The sequence below is a fragment of the Poecilia reticulata genome, linkage group LG20 (genome assembly GCF_000633615.1).
Source record: "Poecilia reticulata strain Guanapo linkage group LG20, Guppy_female_1.0+MT, whole genome shotgun sequence".
Classification (NCBI taxonomy): Eukaryota; Metazoa; Chordata; class Actinopteri; order Cyprinodontiformes; family Poeciliidae; genus Poecilia; species Poecilia reticulata.
In genome coordinates, this window is record NC_024350.1 from 14,068,653 (window position 1) to 14,082,465 (window position 13,813).

At 38.5% G+C, this 13,813-nt stretch overlaps 1 protein-coding gene across 1 annotated transcript in view; it reads right to left on the reverse strand.

Annotated features, from left to right (window-relative positions):
- Window positions 1-703: 703 nt before the first annotated feature.
- lg20h8orf34 (linkage group 20 C8orf34 homolog) overlaps window positions 704-13,813 on the reverse strand; it is an 88,509-nt gene continuing 75,399 nt past the window's right edge. The window contains exons 12-15 of the mRNA XM_017301774.1: window positions 12,375-12,871; window positions 8,770-8,866; window positions 1,978-2,016; window positions 704-1,179 (exon numbers count right to left, since the gene is read on the reverse strand). Coding sequence (XP_017157263.1) covers window positions 1,172-1,179; window positions 1,978-2,016; window positions 8,770-8,866; window positions 12,375-12,871 — 641 coding nt within the window. The 3' untranslated portion in view covers window positions 704-1,171. The remainder of the gene's footprint in view (window positions 1,180-1,977; window positions 2,017-8,769; window positions 8,867-12,374; window positions 12,872-13,813) is intronic.

The following is a 13,813-nucleotide window of genomic DNA, read 5'->3' on the forward strand; positions in this document are numbered from 1 at the left end:
GTGGTTTTGCCATTAAAATGTTTTTTTTTTACTTAAAAAGTCTACCTCATAAATACCCCTGTATAAATATTCCAACATATCCATCACAAAAAGATCACACTGTCAAATAACTACGTTTGATGTATGGATTTTGTTCAATAAAAACCGTCACGTCTTCTAAACAAGCAGAGGGAATCAAATTTCAACAACTGTTGTGACGTTTTGGACCTGAACCTTGGACAGGCTTCTTCTCATGGCTGGTTTTGATGTGAATCTATAGGATGGAACCATAATATATTGCTTTACAGGAGAACTGGAATTACAAATGCCACTTCAGCCAAAGTTTTGAAAACTGGAAAAATTTCTCCATGTGATGCGATAAGTTGGTGAAAAGCTGAGTTACAGGCAGTGTTCATGAAAAGCATTTACTAGTGTATTTTGTTGGTGTAAACATTTCATTAAAAATGTTTTTAAAAATCATATGTTATCTTATGTTGCAACGCCGACATCTGTAGCTTTCAGACCCATATATGTAAAACTTTATTCTCTTTTTTGTAGTTAGCACTATTTTCAGGTGACCTTGCCCAGAAATTATGATAAATCCCCTTTATACCTTATTCAGTAAAATACAAGTTGTTTAAAACGTTTTAAACCTATTTTAAACAGAAGTGGAAATTGTAGGAAAATGGAATGTAGGAAAAACAAAACATTAGGGACAAAAACAAAAGTGCACTAAAACGGTTTAATTAATTTAACAGCATTCCATGTATTCCCTTCAACAATTTGGGTTTTTTTTCCATCTGAAAAGCACAAATTCTTTTAACAGTCCATGTCGATAAACACTTTGATTAAATGGGTGTGCTGTCCCGACAGTGTAAATCTGCACTAGGTCTAGAAAAGGAGTCCGTTAGGAACGAAATGCTTCTTGTTACTGGTCTCTATACACAAGTTCAATATCATGCTTCAATGCAAACAAAAATAAAAGGCATAACCCTTAGTTTCAAGTAAGATTTTCTCAGTTGATCATTCAGTTACAGTACAATGTTTATGAAACAGGGTGAAAAAAGTATACAATCTTTTTTGTTATAGTCATTCATATGCTTTACAAAAATAATCATCTTTGAACAGTTATTCAAAATATCCAGTGTTTTGCATAATTGTTTGATTGGATCAAGTCTTCTGGTTTTCATCACTATAGGCCTGTAAAAAAACAAAAAACAAAAGAGAAAAACATCAGTTTCCTGGAAACTTGAATGAGCCACATTTAGTCACCATTAGTAATAAGAAACTGAGGTAATTATCATAAAAGAGGTATTTAATATTTGAATAGAAAAATGTGAAGTGGAAAAGGAGAGGAGGTTCCAGTCTCCAGATTTTACAATATGGAAGAGTTCTGGGACTGCACTGAGCTTTGCGTTTGGTTGCTGTGGCAATCTTCTGCCGTCTCCGATAGCCAAGTAGAAGCAGCAGCAAAACAGCAGCAGCCAGCTCTCTGATCTCCCTCCAGACTGGCACACTCACACTGGGAACTGTGGGCACCTCTGAAGCCACAAGAAGGGGAACCACAGACGACCTCAAACCAGACAGACTTTCTCCTTCTCCCAAATGTTGATGCTGGGAGTCGACGCTGTCTGTCGCGTGTAAACTCAGAACCAAAGTGACTTAATGGAACTGAGCATCATCGTTCCCGGCTCCGCACACGGGCGGCCTCAGCCAATCGCGCTCGAGAGCTTCTGTGTCCTCCATTTAGCCTGTGACGGTATTCCACTGGGCCATAAATGAAGGTGGAGGATGGCAAGTCAACCATCGGCAGTTATTTGGATAATATGTGGCTCTACAAATGAGGTCATGTAAAGACGCGGAGGCTCTCATTTCAAGACGGTAGCTTATATTAAGCACTGGTTGTCTTTTTGCAGCTCAAATTACACACTTTCAGACGCGAGAGTGACTCTTCAGATTTTAGGCTGTAGCTCCTCAATCAGCGACAAAGATTCTTACCTGAAAACACGGATCTTTTGTTGGCATCCCGTGAACTACCTATGGGAGAGAAAAAAATACACATCGGCGTCAGAGTTCATTTATGCCTAGGAATAGCTAAAAGTGCGAAGAAAAAACTAAATCTTGTTGCTCTTCTGAGAGAAATGCAAGAAAAGTCATATCACCTTAAAAGAAAGAATTTAAATGACTTGTTTGCTTTAGCTGTGCCTTTCAATCCCCCGGCCCCCCACAAAAAATAATTGTTTAAGGATAGCATGAGTGTCCTACCAATTATAAAACTCTCTACACCAGATCAACACAGATTCGGTGTCCTTAGAACATCCATGACGATTTAAATGTTGGATAAATTCCTATGGGACGGCAAGCATGATGGTACTCATATCTTGACACCGGCCAAAATGTTTTGTTTTAGGTTTTTTTATTTAGATTTTTACCGCTTCTTGCCTGTCCATCCTATCACAACGCCACTTCCACAAGCAATACATTTGCACCAACGTGTTTCCTCACCAATAGAAACTCCTTGTAAATTTGGGGAGGATTTTTTTTGCCCCTCATTTCAGCATTGATGTGGAAGGGTATGTACTCCTGTCGCTTCTCAAAAGCATGAGAGCATGCAGATGAGGGGTTTCTTTTGAAGTGATCTCTCTATAACTGCAGTAAAAAAGCATCATGCACACAAAAAGTGTTTTGTTTTGTTTTTTTAACTCTGCAAAACAACTATTATATATCTACAAGCTGCTGTTTGTGCTTATTTACACTATAGTTTTTTTTGAGAATGCAACAAATACAATGGCATTTCAACAGTAGCCAGAAAGCCTCAACTTTACTTTGGCACATCTGCTGCAATTCTGCTTCAGTGTACTAATGACGTCACATCGTGATTTTCTGAGAAAACTAGTTTGTGGACAAAATTTTAACCTTTCTCCCCATCCTGAAATTAAAGTCGAGATTGACTGAGTATTTATAAAGAAGATGACTTCCTTCAGTTAACCAGCATGCACTCACTTTCAATGTATTTACTGTTTTGGGGATCATGATTGTTCATTTCAACTGTTTGGAGATATGCTAACATAGTAGCTGTGGTGCCAAGAAGGCTATAACGAGGTACTTGGAGAGTTGCCAGTGCAAAGTGTACAGGACCAGGCTGCGTCCTTCAAAAAAGTCAAATCCTTCTTAAAACTTTCAGTGGGGTAAATTTCACTAACAAAGCTACCAGTTTCCAGCTACCAGTTTTCTCTAAGTAGCACCCAGGACCATTAAATGCAGGTACCATAATAAGTCACCACCATTTCGCCATTAGAAGTTTTAGTTTATGCTTAAAATTGTCAGGAACTATCCTGCTATAATGGGGACAAATAAAGATTTTATTGATTTACAGTGAATTCAAGCTTTTCTTGATGGACCTCAAAAGACCTGCAGAGATCATCTCCTTCCTGGTGGATTTTTAATGTTACGAGATGGTGATAGTGTGAATGGGGGGGGGGGGCTAAAAGAATAGAAAATTAAAATTGGCAGAAGCACACACATCTGTAATTTGTTGCCAATAATTTATGTTTAACAAATATGCAATTAGGGTATCCAGAGTAGAGATTGTGTGTGTGTTTCTCTCGAGGGCTTTAGTGGTGTTTAAGCTCAAGCAACCAACACTGCTACGTCTCCAGCGAACCTGTTTCTGATAACAGGCAAATAAAGTAACACAAACCACTTGTGAATGCAGTAAATAATGAAGACTATGCAGGATCTCAAGAGACCAATAAAAACGAACAAAAAAAAAAAAAAATCTTCACTGTGCGTGTCATCCAAGGTATTTTTGCGGATGTGCGGGAAAAGGCAGGTTTCACACACAGCTAGTGAGAAAAAATGAGCAACTTTCACGTGCAATGTGGGATATGCGGTCATAACTTTGTGGATGTTGGTAGAATAACAGGAAATAACTTTGGATTTTCCACAACTATGGAGGTCTCGATTTGGACACGTCAGCAGGGATTCTTTGTGAAAGGTTTAGACGCACTAATGATGTGAAGTGATGTTTCACTGAGAAAATAGTCACATATAAAGACACATATTTTCATCTCTTTCTAAAATAAACCAATCAAAAGTTATTTGTTTCATTTGTTGCTATAGGATGTTGATATTCAGTATTTGGTAGTAATTCCAAACACAACGGAAGATTCCATTTTTATGTTACTTTGTTCATTAGCGTTATTTTTAAAACTCAAAAGCTACCATGTTTTTGCAGCTTTTGAATTGCAGAAACAATTCAAAAGCTGTTTTAATTTTTAAGTTCAACAGCTTTAAACTCAAAGCTTACATCCAGACATTTTATCTCATGCATAGTTTTATGCATCATATAAAACTATGATATATCCTCCTGTGTCCTGGTTATGGATCTTATTTTTTATACGATTTTGTATATTTTATTTTAAAGAGGGAAGGAAACACCAGTCACAGATTACCATATCAGTCATTAACCTTACAATATTGGCATGAAAAGAAGATGCATAGCAGAAGCTATGCAGAATATCTGTTATCAACTGATGGACAGAAAGGGGTTGCCTTGTCTGATGCTGCCTTAAAAGATATGCAATGAGTCACACAGAAGAAATGACCAGCATAGCAGCATCAGAATGAAACATTTATCTTTTCATCGTCATCACCTTTAAATATTACAGGAAAGTCTGACCAACCAACTAACAGCTGGGGGTAATGAATCCAACTCAGAAAACTGAGGATAAACCTTTCAGCTACGGGTGTCACAACCCATCGAAGCATAAAACTCGCTCTGGAAAACACTAAAGAATCTGATTAAAGGGTTGAATGTGTCCTCTGAAGACTTTTTTCTTGTTTCCCCCTGACTAATAACATCCTTCTCATGCACTCACACAAAGACATACAAACCAGATTTGAGCGAACAGTCCTACGGGGCTTCTCTCACGCCATAAGGTGCTTTGTCACGACTTGTGGCTGCCGGGTTTCTCTCTCTGACTTTCTGAGCCACGTCTAATTCAATGTGTGCTTAATATCCTTTCTCAATATGCCACTGTCACTGCCAAGGGCTTAGAGCAGGGCCCCAGGGGCCATTAGGAAAACCTATCCATTTATTGTGCAAGATATGCATTTGGCAAAACAACGACCCTCCAGAGTAACTTGTCAGAGGGGTTATATTTCCATGTGACAACCACTTGCCTGCTTGATCTTTCCTTTGGCTAGAATTCTTGTGTCATAACGTCAGCGAAAGCTGTCCTTGCGAGTCCCACATGCAGTTAATTTCCAGTTTGAGTAACTGATCTTTGTTTACTGTAAAAACATAGTTACACTTAATTCAAGGACAATTCTTGTTTCGTGCATACATCATGTTTTGGACTCATTCATTAACAAACCAAAGTCATGAGACGACGTAAATGTGGAGGTGGTGGTCTGGCTAATGGCTTACAAAAAAAAAAAAATTAAACCCAAGCGACGACGCAGAACACTGGTCCAGGACAAGAGGTGCTGACAAGCATGTTAGACGACTGTAAAGGTTGGTTTTGAAATTTACACTGGTTGTAATTTCCTCTCTCTCAAAAAAAAAAGGAAATACGGAATGAATTAAATTGCAAATGTGAAAAAGATGAATGTTTTGACTAACCCCCAAGTACTGTGTAAATTTACAACAAAGTTTTTCCACTTTAGAGCTGGGATACAGCGCCTCACGAAAGTACTTTTTCAGACTTTGTCACATCACAACCACACACAGTTTTGTATTTTGTAGAGATTTTATGCAGCAGATACAAAACATTTTGTGAACTTGTGATTTGGAGGGAATACAATGCTTTGCATTGTAGCATACAAGATACTAGTCGTGCAGCATCCATTGACATTCAGAACATGTTGATTCTAAGCCTTCTAAAAATGTAAAACCGAAATTAAAAAAATGAAAATATGTCAAAATCAACAAAATAGCATGTTGTAGCATTTACCAAGACAGAACAAGGTATCTGCACTGGCTCTTGGCCAGATATAGATGAGAATTTGTCCTGGACCTATAAATACACCTGAGCTAGGGTCTCTTTTTTTCAATGTGGGGTAGGGTGATGTCTTGGCTGTGCAAATTAACCATCCATTCCTTTCAGTCTTTCATCTTATTGGCCAAAACCAATGACAAAAGCTTGTGAACAGCCAATAAAGCCCGGCATGTTAATCAGCTGGGAGTTTCCCCCCCAAACCAAGAAACAGTTCAGACAAGCTTCATTTAAACACAAAGCTTTGCATTTTAAAACCTTCTAAGCTGTAATTTAAACATAAGTGCTTTCTTCATGACTTTGACTAGTATATCTACTGGAAAAAACAACAATTACAACTTTCTTGGAAAACTATGTTTTTATCTCTTGCCTTCAGGTCACAACATGAACCTGGAAGTTTAACTCCAGAGAGAGTGAATCCCATGTTTATATCCTCTAGAAGATAAAACTACAAACGATACTTAAGTTTAACACTGTAAAATAAACTAAAGTAGTTTTTTCAACATCTGTGGAAAAGGGGGTTTCCTGATATGTAGGTATGGTTACTGAAACACAAAGAAAGCAGAGTCATCTTTACATAAATTAAAATACTAATGATCTAACAATGTTTTTTTTTTTTCTCCATTTCTGCTCGAGCAACTTGTCCCTGGTTTTACTGTGACGCGTCACAAATGACATCACGAAGACCATGACGACCGCAGGAGAAAGACGAAACTAAACATGTGGGGACATTTAAATTAGAATTAGGTTATGAAGCAATATCTCAAGCTTTGAAGATCTCGCAGGGCACTGTTCAATCCATCATCTGAAAATGGAAAGAGTTTAGCACATCTGCAAAACCTACCAAGACATGACCGTCCTCCTAAGCTGACGGGCTTATTATCCAGAGAGGCAGCCAAGAGGCTAATGGTAAATCTGGAGAAGCTGGAGAGATCCACAGCTTAGGTGGGAGAATTTGTTGATGGGTCAGCACATTCAAATATCTGGTTGCAACACAATGGAGACCCGGATATTTGCTGTTCGGTACTTGTGGATGTTCTGTGGAGCGTAACTCCAAAACCCCTCTTTTCACAGATTTTTGAATAAGGGAATATCTGAAATATTCAAAAAAGAATGCAGCCTGCGAACCTGAAATACTTTGGTGCAATTCTACTCAATGTGCTATTGGCTGGCTCTGGCACTGCAGTATGAAAACTTATTCAAAACACTTTGTTATTTCAACGATGCCAACATCAACAACAATTTGCATCCCCGACACTGAAATATTTAAAATAGTACTTGAATAGTAAATTATTAGTAAATTTATTCTAAAAAAAATAGTAAATTATTCTCGATGTCGCCAACACCCAGAGTTTGTACCTGTGATATGGGGTACAGTCAAGTGAACAATTTCTATTTAATTTAGTTTCTGCTTAAAAGCAAAATCTTGATTAGTTTTTCATGTAAATTTAGGCATTAAGTCTTTGATGCAACCATCCCGGCCCAAAGCATTTGGTAAATGCTTCTCCTTCTCCTTCAACCTCTACCTCTTTTCTTGTCAGGTTGCTGTAAATGAAGGCCAATAGCAACATCAAACTTTATTATAACTCAGCCTCTACATTCTTATGGCTGGTAGAGTCACATGCAATGCATTATTTTTGTTGGTGATTCGCATAAAATCCCAGTAAATACAATGAAATTTGTGGCTTTTGGGTGAAAAAATGTAAACAACTTCAAGGGGTGAAAATACTTTAGCACTTTAGAGTGTTTGATGGCATAATTAACATAGTTACGATATCTTTAACTTGTAGAAGTGTCATATGTAATTGCTTAGCAATTAAGTGGAAAACCCCATCTGGCTTTAAAGTCATTAAGACCTTTGCTTTAGATCCCCTACTTGGGCAGGTGTTGCACTGTCAGGCTCAGCACTAAGGCTCTTAAACATTCCTCTCCATGTGTTTTTTGTTTGCTCAAATAAATCTGTTCTCTTCTAGAAATAAGCTCTGGAGCAAGACCTTAAATAATGATGAAATATATCATTTTTCATTGAGAGAGGGTCCAGGCTGTAAATTCTTACCCATATCTCAAAGGATCAGAGATGTTTAGCTAAACATTAACCAGCGCTAAAACAAGCACAAACCTGACAGCTCTAGTTGGATCACAGAGAACTGAGAAGTACTTAGTTTCCCCTCTGTGGAGGCCCTGGCTATTGGACCGTAAGGCCTCATGCATCCGTGTGATTTATGAACCGGAATGTCAGAGGAGGGGGCAGACCTCAGTCGAAGCTAATGGATTTGGGTTTTGTTGTGCTGCAGCCAGAGCTTTACTATGAACGATTTATGATGTTCGACAACAATCATTCAGATGGATTGACAACATCTTGATTCAGACGTGCCACCAATGAGGCCAAAACAGGAAATTTCACATAAAAACCTTCCATCCCTTGTTAGAATCCCCAACAGTGAAATATGAAAATATTATGCTCATGTTCCAGCTAAAAAAATTTTTTTACAATGGGGTAATTTTGTTTTGCTACTTTAATGCAGTGGTAATTTATTGGGGTAAAGTGACACAGTGAAATAAGCCTCCCATTTCAAGTTAAAAATAAAAAAGCTGCAGGAAGGTAAAATCATTATGGGAGCAGATTTGTGAGATGCAGATTCATAAGGGAGACACAAAAAACTGAGCAAACTTGTGAATAACGGTTTCCTTTTGGAACAGAAACCTTGATCATCATACAGGCACCTGAATGCAGAGAGAAGTAAAAAAGCAAAAAGAAAGAAAGAAAAAAAAAAGAAGGTAGGTGACTCACTTTTATCCTGTTCAGGAGGCTCCATGATGTCACTGTCTGTGTCACTGGGAATATGCCAGGGCTGTCTGATGGCCTGAAGCTGCTGGTAAAACTCATCCTGAAATAGAAAAAAAGGACATAACGCTGGAGAATTGATGCGAGACAGTAATATGGATGCTAGGAGAGAGACTGTTATTAGCCACACGTTAAAAGCCATAATTAAGGTCAGACAGATTTATGGCTTAAGTACTCATTAAAATGTAAACGTAAGGCCTAAAACTTAGTTTCAGAAACAGCTGAGGTTAAGTTTAAATTGTAAAGACAAGCTAATGTGAAGGCCGCAGTGCTACAGGGATGTAAAACAAAAAACAAAAAAACGTATGTATGCCCTTTTCTTCTGTTTTCTGAGCGAATACAAAAGGGAAGTGTTAATCAATAATCAATAAGAAACAGACTGCATAAAAAACTTCATTCAAGGAGGAACCACAATGTGAAAAACACAAGTTGGTCTACAGAACATTAAAAACTATAAGAAAAACCCCAACTATTCAGTTTTTGAAACCAACAGCTGTTTAGCAAAATAAGAACAGCCAAGCACGGTGGTGGTGGTTTGATGGTCTGAAGTTGCTTTGTGCGTTCAGAATCTGAAGGACTTAATTAAGGGAACTACTAAATCTTCTGTCTGTGCTGCTGCTATCAACACAAAACCTGAACTGTAATGTTTCTATGACACCTCAAAGCACAGAACACTTTTCTCATGTTTTTGTAAGTCGGTACAGTACAACCATGCACTTTTGCATCAGGTAAGCCTTGCTGGTACTTGATTGAATCCGAAGGTTCAGAATTGTTGTCATTCTCTGTGGTATAGACTAACAAGATATCAGTGTCAGTAGCATAGAAACTGGGTCTTATGATATAAGGCATCATCCTGCTGGAAATAACCATCCAAGACGGGTGCGTTTTGGTTGTAAAGGGACAAAATTATACCATAAGCAGCCAAAACAATGATGGACGACAGGATGGATTAATGCGGTCATGTTTTTGTTGACAAATCCTGACCCCACTATTTGAATGTTGCAGGTGAAAACGACACCAATCGGACCAAGCAGGGTATTTCCAATCTTTTAAGCTCATTCTCTGCAGGTGTGTCTTTAATCGGTTCTGCCACAGTAAGCCCCGGTCAGATTTGTCTCAATTTGCTGAAACAAAGAACTTTGCTTCAAATGGTAAACGACACGGGCATCTCTAAATAGAAACTAAAAAAAAAAGTGTAATGAAAAATGTGTTTATTGCATTTAAAAAAAAACCCTGACATTTGAAAATATAATTTTTTAAATATCAACCCATTATTTATACCCACTTTTTATGGGGGGATAGTATCTATCTCCAGCGATCATTAGGCGAGTGGCAGCACAGGTCACCACTTCATCATAGGGCAACACAGAGACACACAAGGACAAATAACCACACACACACACGTGCAAACCTAAGGGAGATTTAGAAAGACCAATTATCTAAAAATAAGGTTTTTGGATAGCTCTACGAAACCAGAGTAACAAATTATTCCAGATATTTGTTTTAAAAAATTGTCAAATTCATTTATTTAGTGAAAAAAATGCTTTGAACCAATAATAACTTGAAGAAAATCTGACTGCTTTTCATTCCTACTGTATAGGGTTTCAGTCGCTTCTCAGTTTCTAACCAGGCCTTCGTTTAAAGGATTTAGTCTTACACGTGAACAGGTGGCCCCAATAAAAACACACTGGGCACCCTGGAATAATGTTTTGGATAATGTCACCAAGTGTCAACTGGCGTAACTGTCAAACTGCATAAAAGGGAGTGTAAAACCCCTGCCCGTCATTAGGAAAGCCTTCAAAAAAGGGTTCGTATTTAACAGGGCTCCTGTTAAGTAGATCATGAAAGGAAAATAAGAAAGAAATCCCTCTGAAAGCACATCTTTAATGCCAGGCTCATTTTTCCACAATGAAATGACATCCTACTGTACAGACCTCCACGGCTCTGCGTGAAACCCCACACGAAGAGTGTGCACGTTTTTGCCTTGTGCGTGCACTTGGTCGTAATCCGTCTCTGTAAATTCTCCCAAGCTTCTCACTCTTGGTGTTCCATAGCTTTGAAGTAGAAAATATTTTTTTTAAGCCATGACCAATAGCTGTGTATTAAACATCCTGTGTATTAAACAGCATGTGTAAAATGTATCTTTTTTTTTTTTTTACACAGATGTATACAAGCTGATTTTCAAATTAAACACCGATTTTATTTGCCGTCTAGAGAAGATGTGCTTTCCCTTCAGTATCTATGGTCCACACATGGATCTACTCATAACAGACAGACACAAGGATTGCTAAAGAGGCAGAAGTAAACAGCTAGACCGCCTCTGTCTAAAGGTTAAGAAAATATACAAAAACTAAGTGCAAAAATAACAATTTGTGGTCCTTGTGTTTGTGGACATTTTGTTTGCCTAGCCTATACTTTCTGGAGTCTTGTGATGATTATTTCCAGGAAATTCCTGTGGAAACCCAGGGATTATCCTGTCTGTCAAACAAGAATTTACATTTATAATGTTTTGTGCAAGTGTTTAATTTTTTTCTCTTTTTTTCCACATTTTGTCATGTCACCACCAGGAACTTCAACAGATTTTACTGGGATTATCTTCTTCTTCTTTTTTTTAAGAAACAAAAGTAAAAAAAAAACAAACAAAAATCGCTGCGCATTTGTGTTTAGCCCTCGTTTACTCTCACAACCCCTTTAAGAAAATCTACTTCAACTAATTGCCAAGTAAATTCAGATGTTCTAATGAACAGCACCATGAAGACTTAGGACATGGCAGTTCTTGGAAGAAAATTTGTTAAGGTTTCTCACAAAATAATGGGGCAGAGGTTCAACTTCCAGTAGGACAATATGCCTGACACACAGCTAAGGTTATAAGGTTAAGAGATTTTCTCTATCTGAGCTTCCTGAGTTTGAGGTGTTTGTAAAGAAGAAAAGGCAAAACCTTCTGTTTGTAGATGGGCAAAGTTAGTAGAGACACTATGAAAATGTAAGTAATTAAAAGTTACTTCTACAAAGTACCGATTGAACACAAATGCGTACAACACTTTAAAGACACTTGTGAAAAAAAAATACATACAACACAATTATGTGTTACTTTGAGATTGTCTACATCAGTGGTCCCCAAAGTTTGCCCTCGAGGGCCACTGGCATTCTGCATGATTTAGTTCTCTCCCTGGTGGTAGTAACAATCATTTCAGCATGTCAAAGTTCTTCTTAGGCCTTCATTTGATCCAGGTGCGTTAAGCCAGGGAGAGAACTAAAACATGCAGGATGCCAGTCGCCCTTGAGGGCCGACGTTGTGCACCACTGGTCTTTAGTATAAAACCATAGCAGTGTCATACAAGTAAAGACATGATTGTATAGGCAGTGGGATTCCTTTGGCATTTGTTTCCAGTATATAAACGATTAACTTGACGTTTCAATGTTTATAAGAGAGAGGACAACATACAGCTCAACACAATTACCTGTTTCTTGGACATTTGTAGTAAAAGATATGCATAAACACTGATATCAGTGTGCTTCAAAATCAAAATGTTCATCTGCTGCCGTCTTACCTCAGACAGATACGCCCGAAGGCTGGCACCAAGGCTGTCTGTGGTACTTAGTCCCGGAGGGGTGAGCAGTGGTCGAGGAAGTGGCGGCTGACTTGTGGGTGTCACAGGTCGGCTCCTTGACCTCCGGAATGTTACTTCTTTATGAGCACCGGGGTTAAAGGAGGAGCGCGTCAATAAGCTGTTCGGGGTCAGGGGTCTGCTGGGTGTTCTGGGGGTTTGAGTTCTGCTACCAGGGTTGCTGGGGGTCCGGCCCATTGACATGGACATGGATAGGGAGGTGGGCTTGGGGCTCAGCAAGGGGAGGCCGATACCACAGGACTTGCCTGAGATGCCACCGGCTGGAATCTGAGGCCTGGAGATGAGGCTGGTGAGAGGAAGGGTGTCTGGTAGCGTCCGGTGCCGTAGTGGGGTGTGGAGTAGACTTCCATGTGGATTGTTGGTGCTCCGACTGGTCATCTTTCCGACTTCTGCCAGCTTGGCCAGGTCTTTCTCAACCTCTGAAATGATAAAAGGAGTTTCAATTTCAAGGTTCTTGTTTAAATGTAAAGGGGAGATGTTATATTACAAATGGTGATCAAAAGAAAATATATTTAAGAAAATCTACAAGATGACTGTTTTATGTTGAAGATTTTTTTCAAAAAACATACCAAGGCACATAATATTTTAGCGTCTTTATTATGGTGCGTAAAAGCACCACAAACCCGACCTTTAATGTCATTTAACTGCATTTTTCTAAATACCCTCAAAATATCTCGGACTAACCTTTTGATTAGCTACAAACCCTTTTCCACACACAGCTTACTGAAACCTCAAAATGTCAATGTTTCTATGTTCATCATCCTTTAGAGCTTGATCTGAGTGTCAATATGTCAGAGAGAAACTAAATTCATTAGATTCATTAGAGTTTCAGATAAGATTTTAAAATAATCCATTCTTAATTTAAGAATATTTAATCATTAATATTAAAAAACAAAACATGGAATCACTCAATACAATGGTTGTAGGTCTGAAACCTTATATGTTGAAACAGATGACTGATTACTTGGATTCTTGAATCTCTCTAAAGTGCAAAGAGTGCAGAAAAAAAAAACTAATCCCTTTTTTTGATCGACTTTCAGCTCAGCTTGGCAATACGTTTCTTAAAAGTCTGACTGATTGGCTGATGAGGGCCTAATGATTGGTCTCTGAGATGCCAGCACCCCAAGGCACTTGAGCTCTGAGACTCAGATGAATAGAATTAGACGAAGGTTTGCCTGAGTGAGAACCAGGACTGATTTACTGCATATTTTTCTTTGTTTATTTTTCTCATCTGTGTAGATTTTGCTGCAATTAATGTTTTTCTTTCATCAGCCACTTAGCTGTTCAGGAGTAAAATTCAAGCAAGACATTTCCACCCCCCTCCCCCCTTATTGCATTGCTAATTTCTCACTCCAATGAAG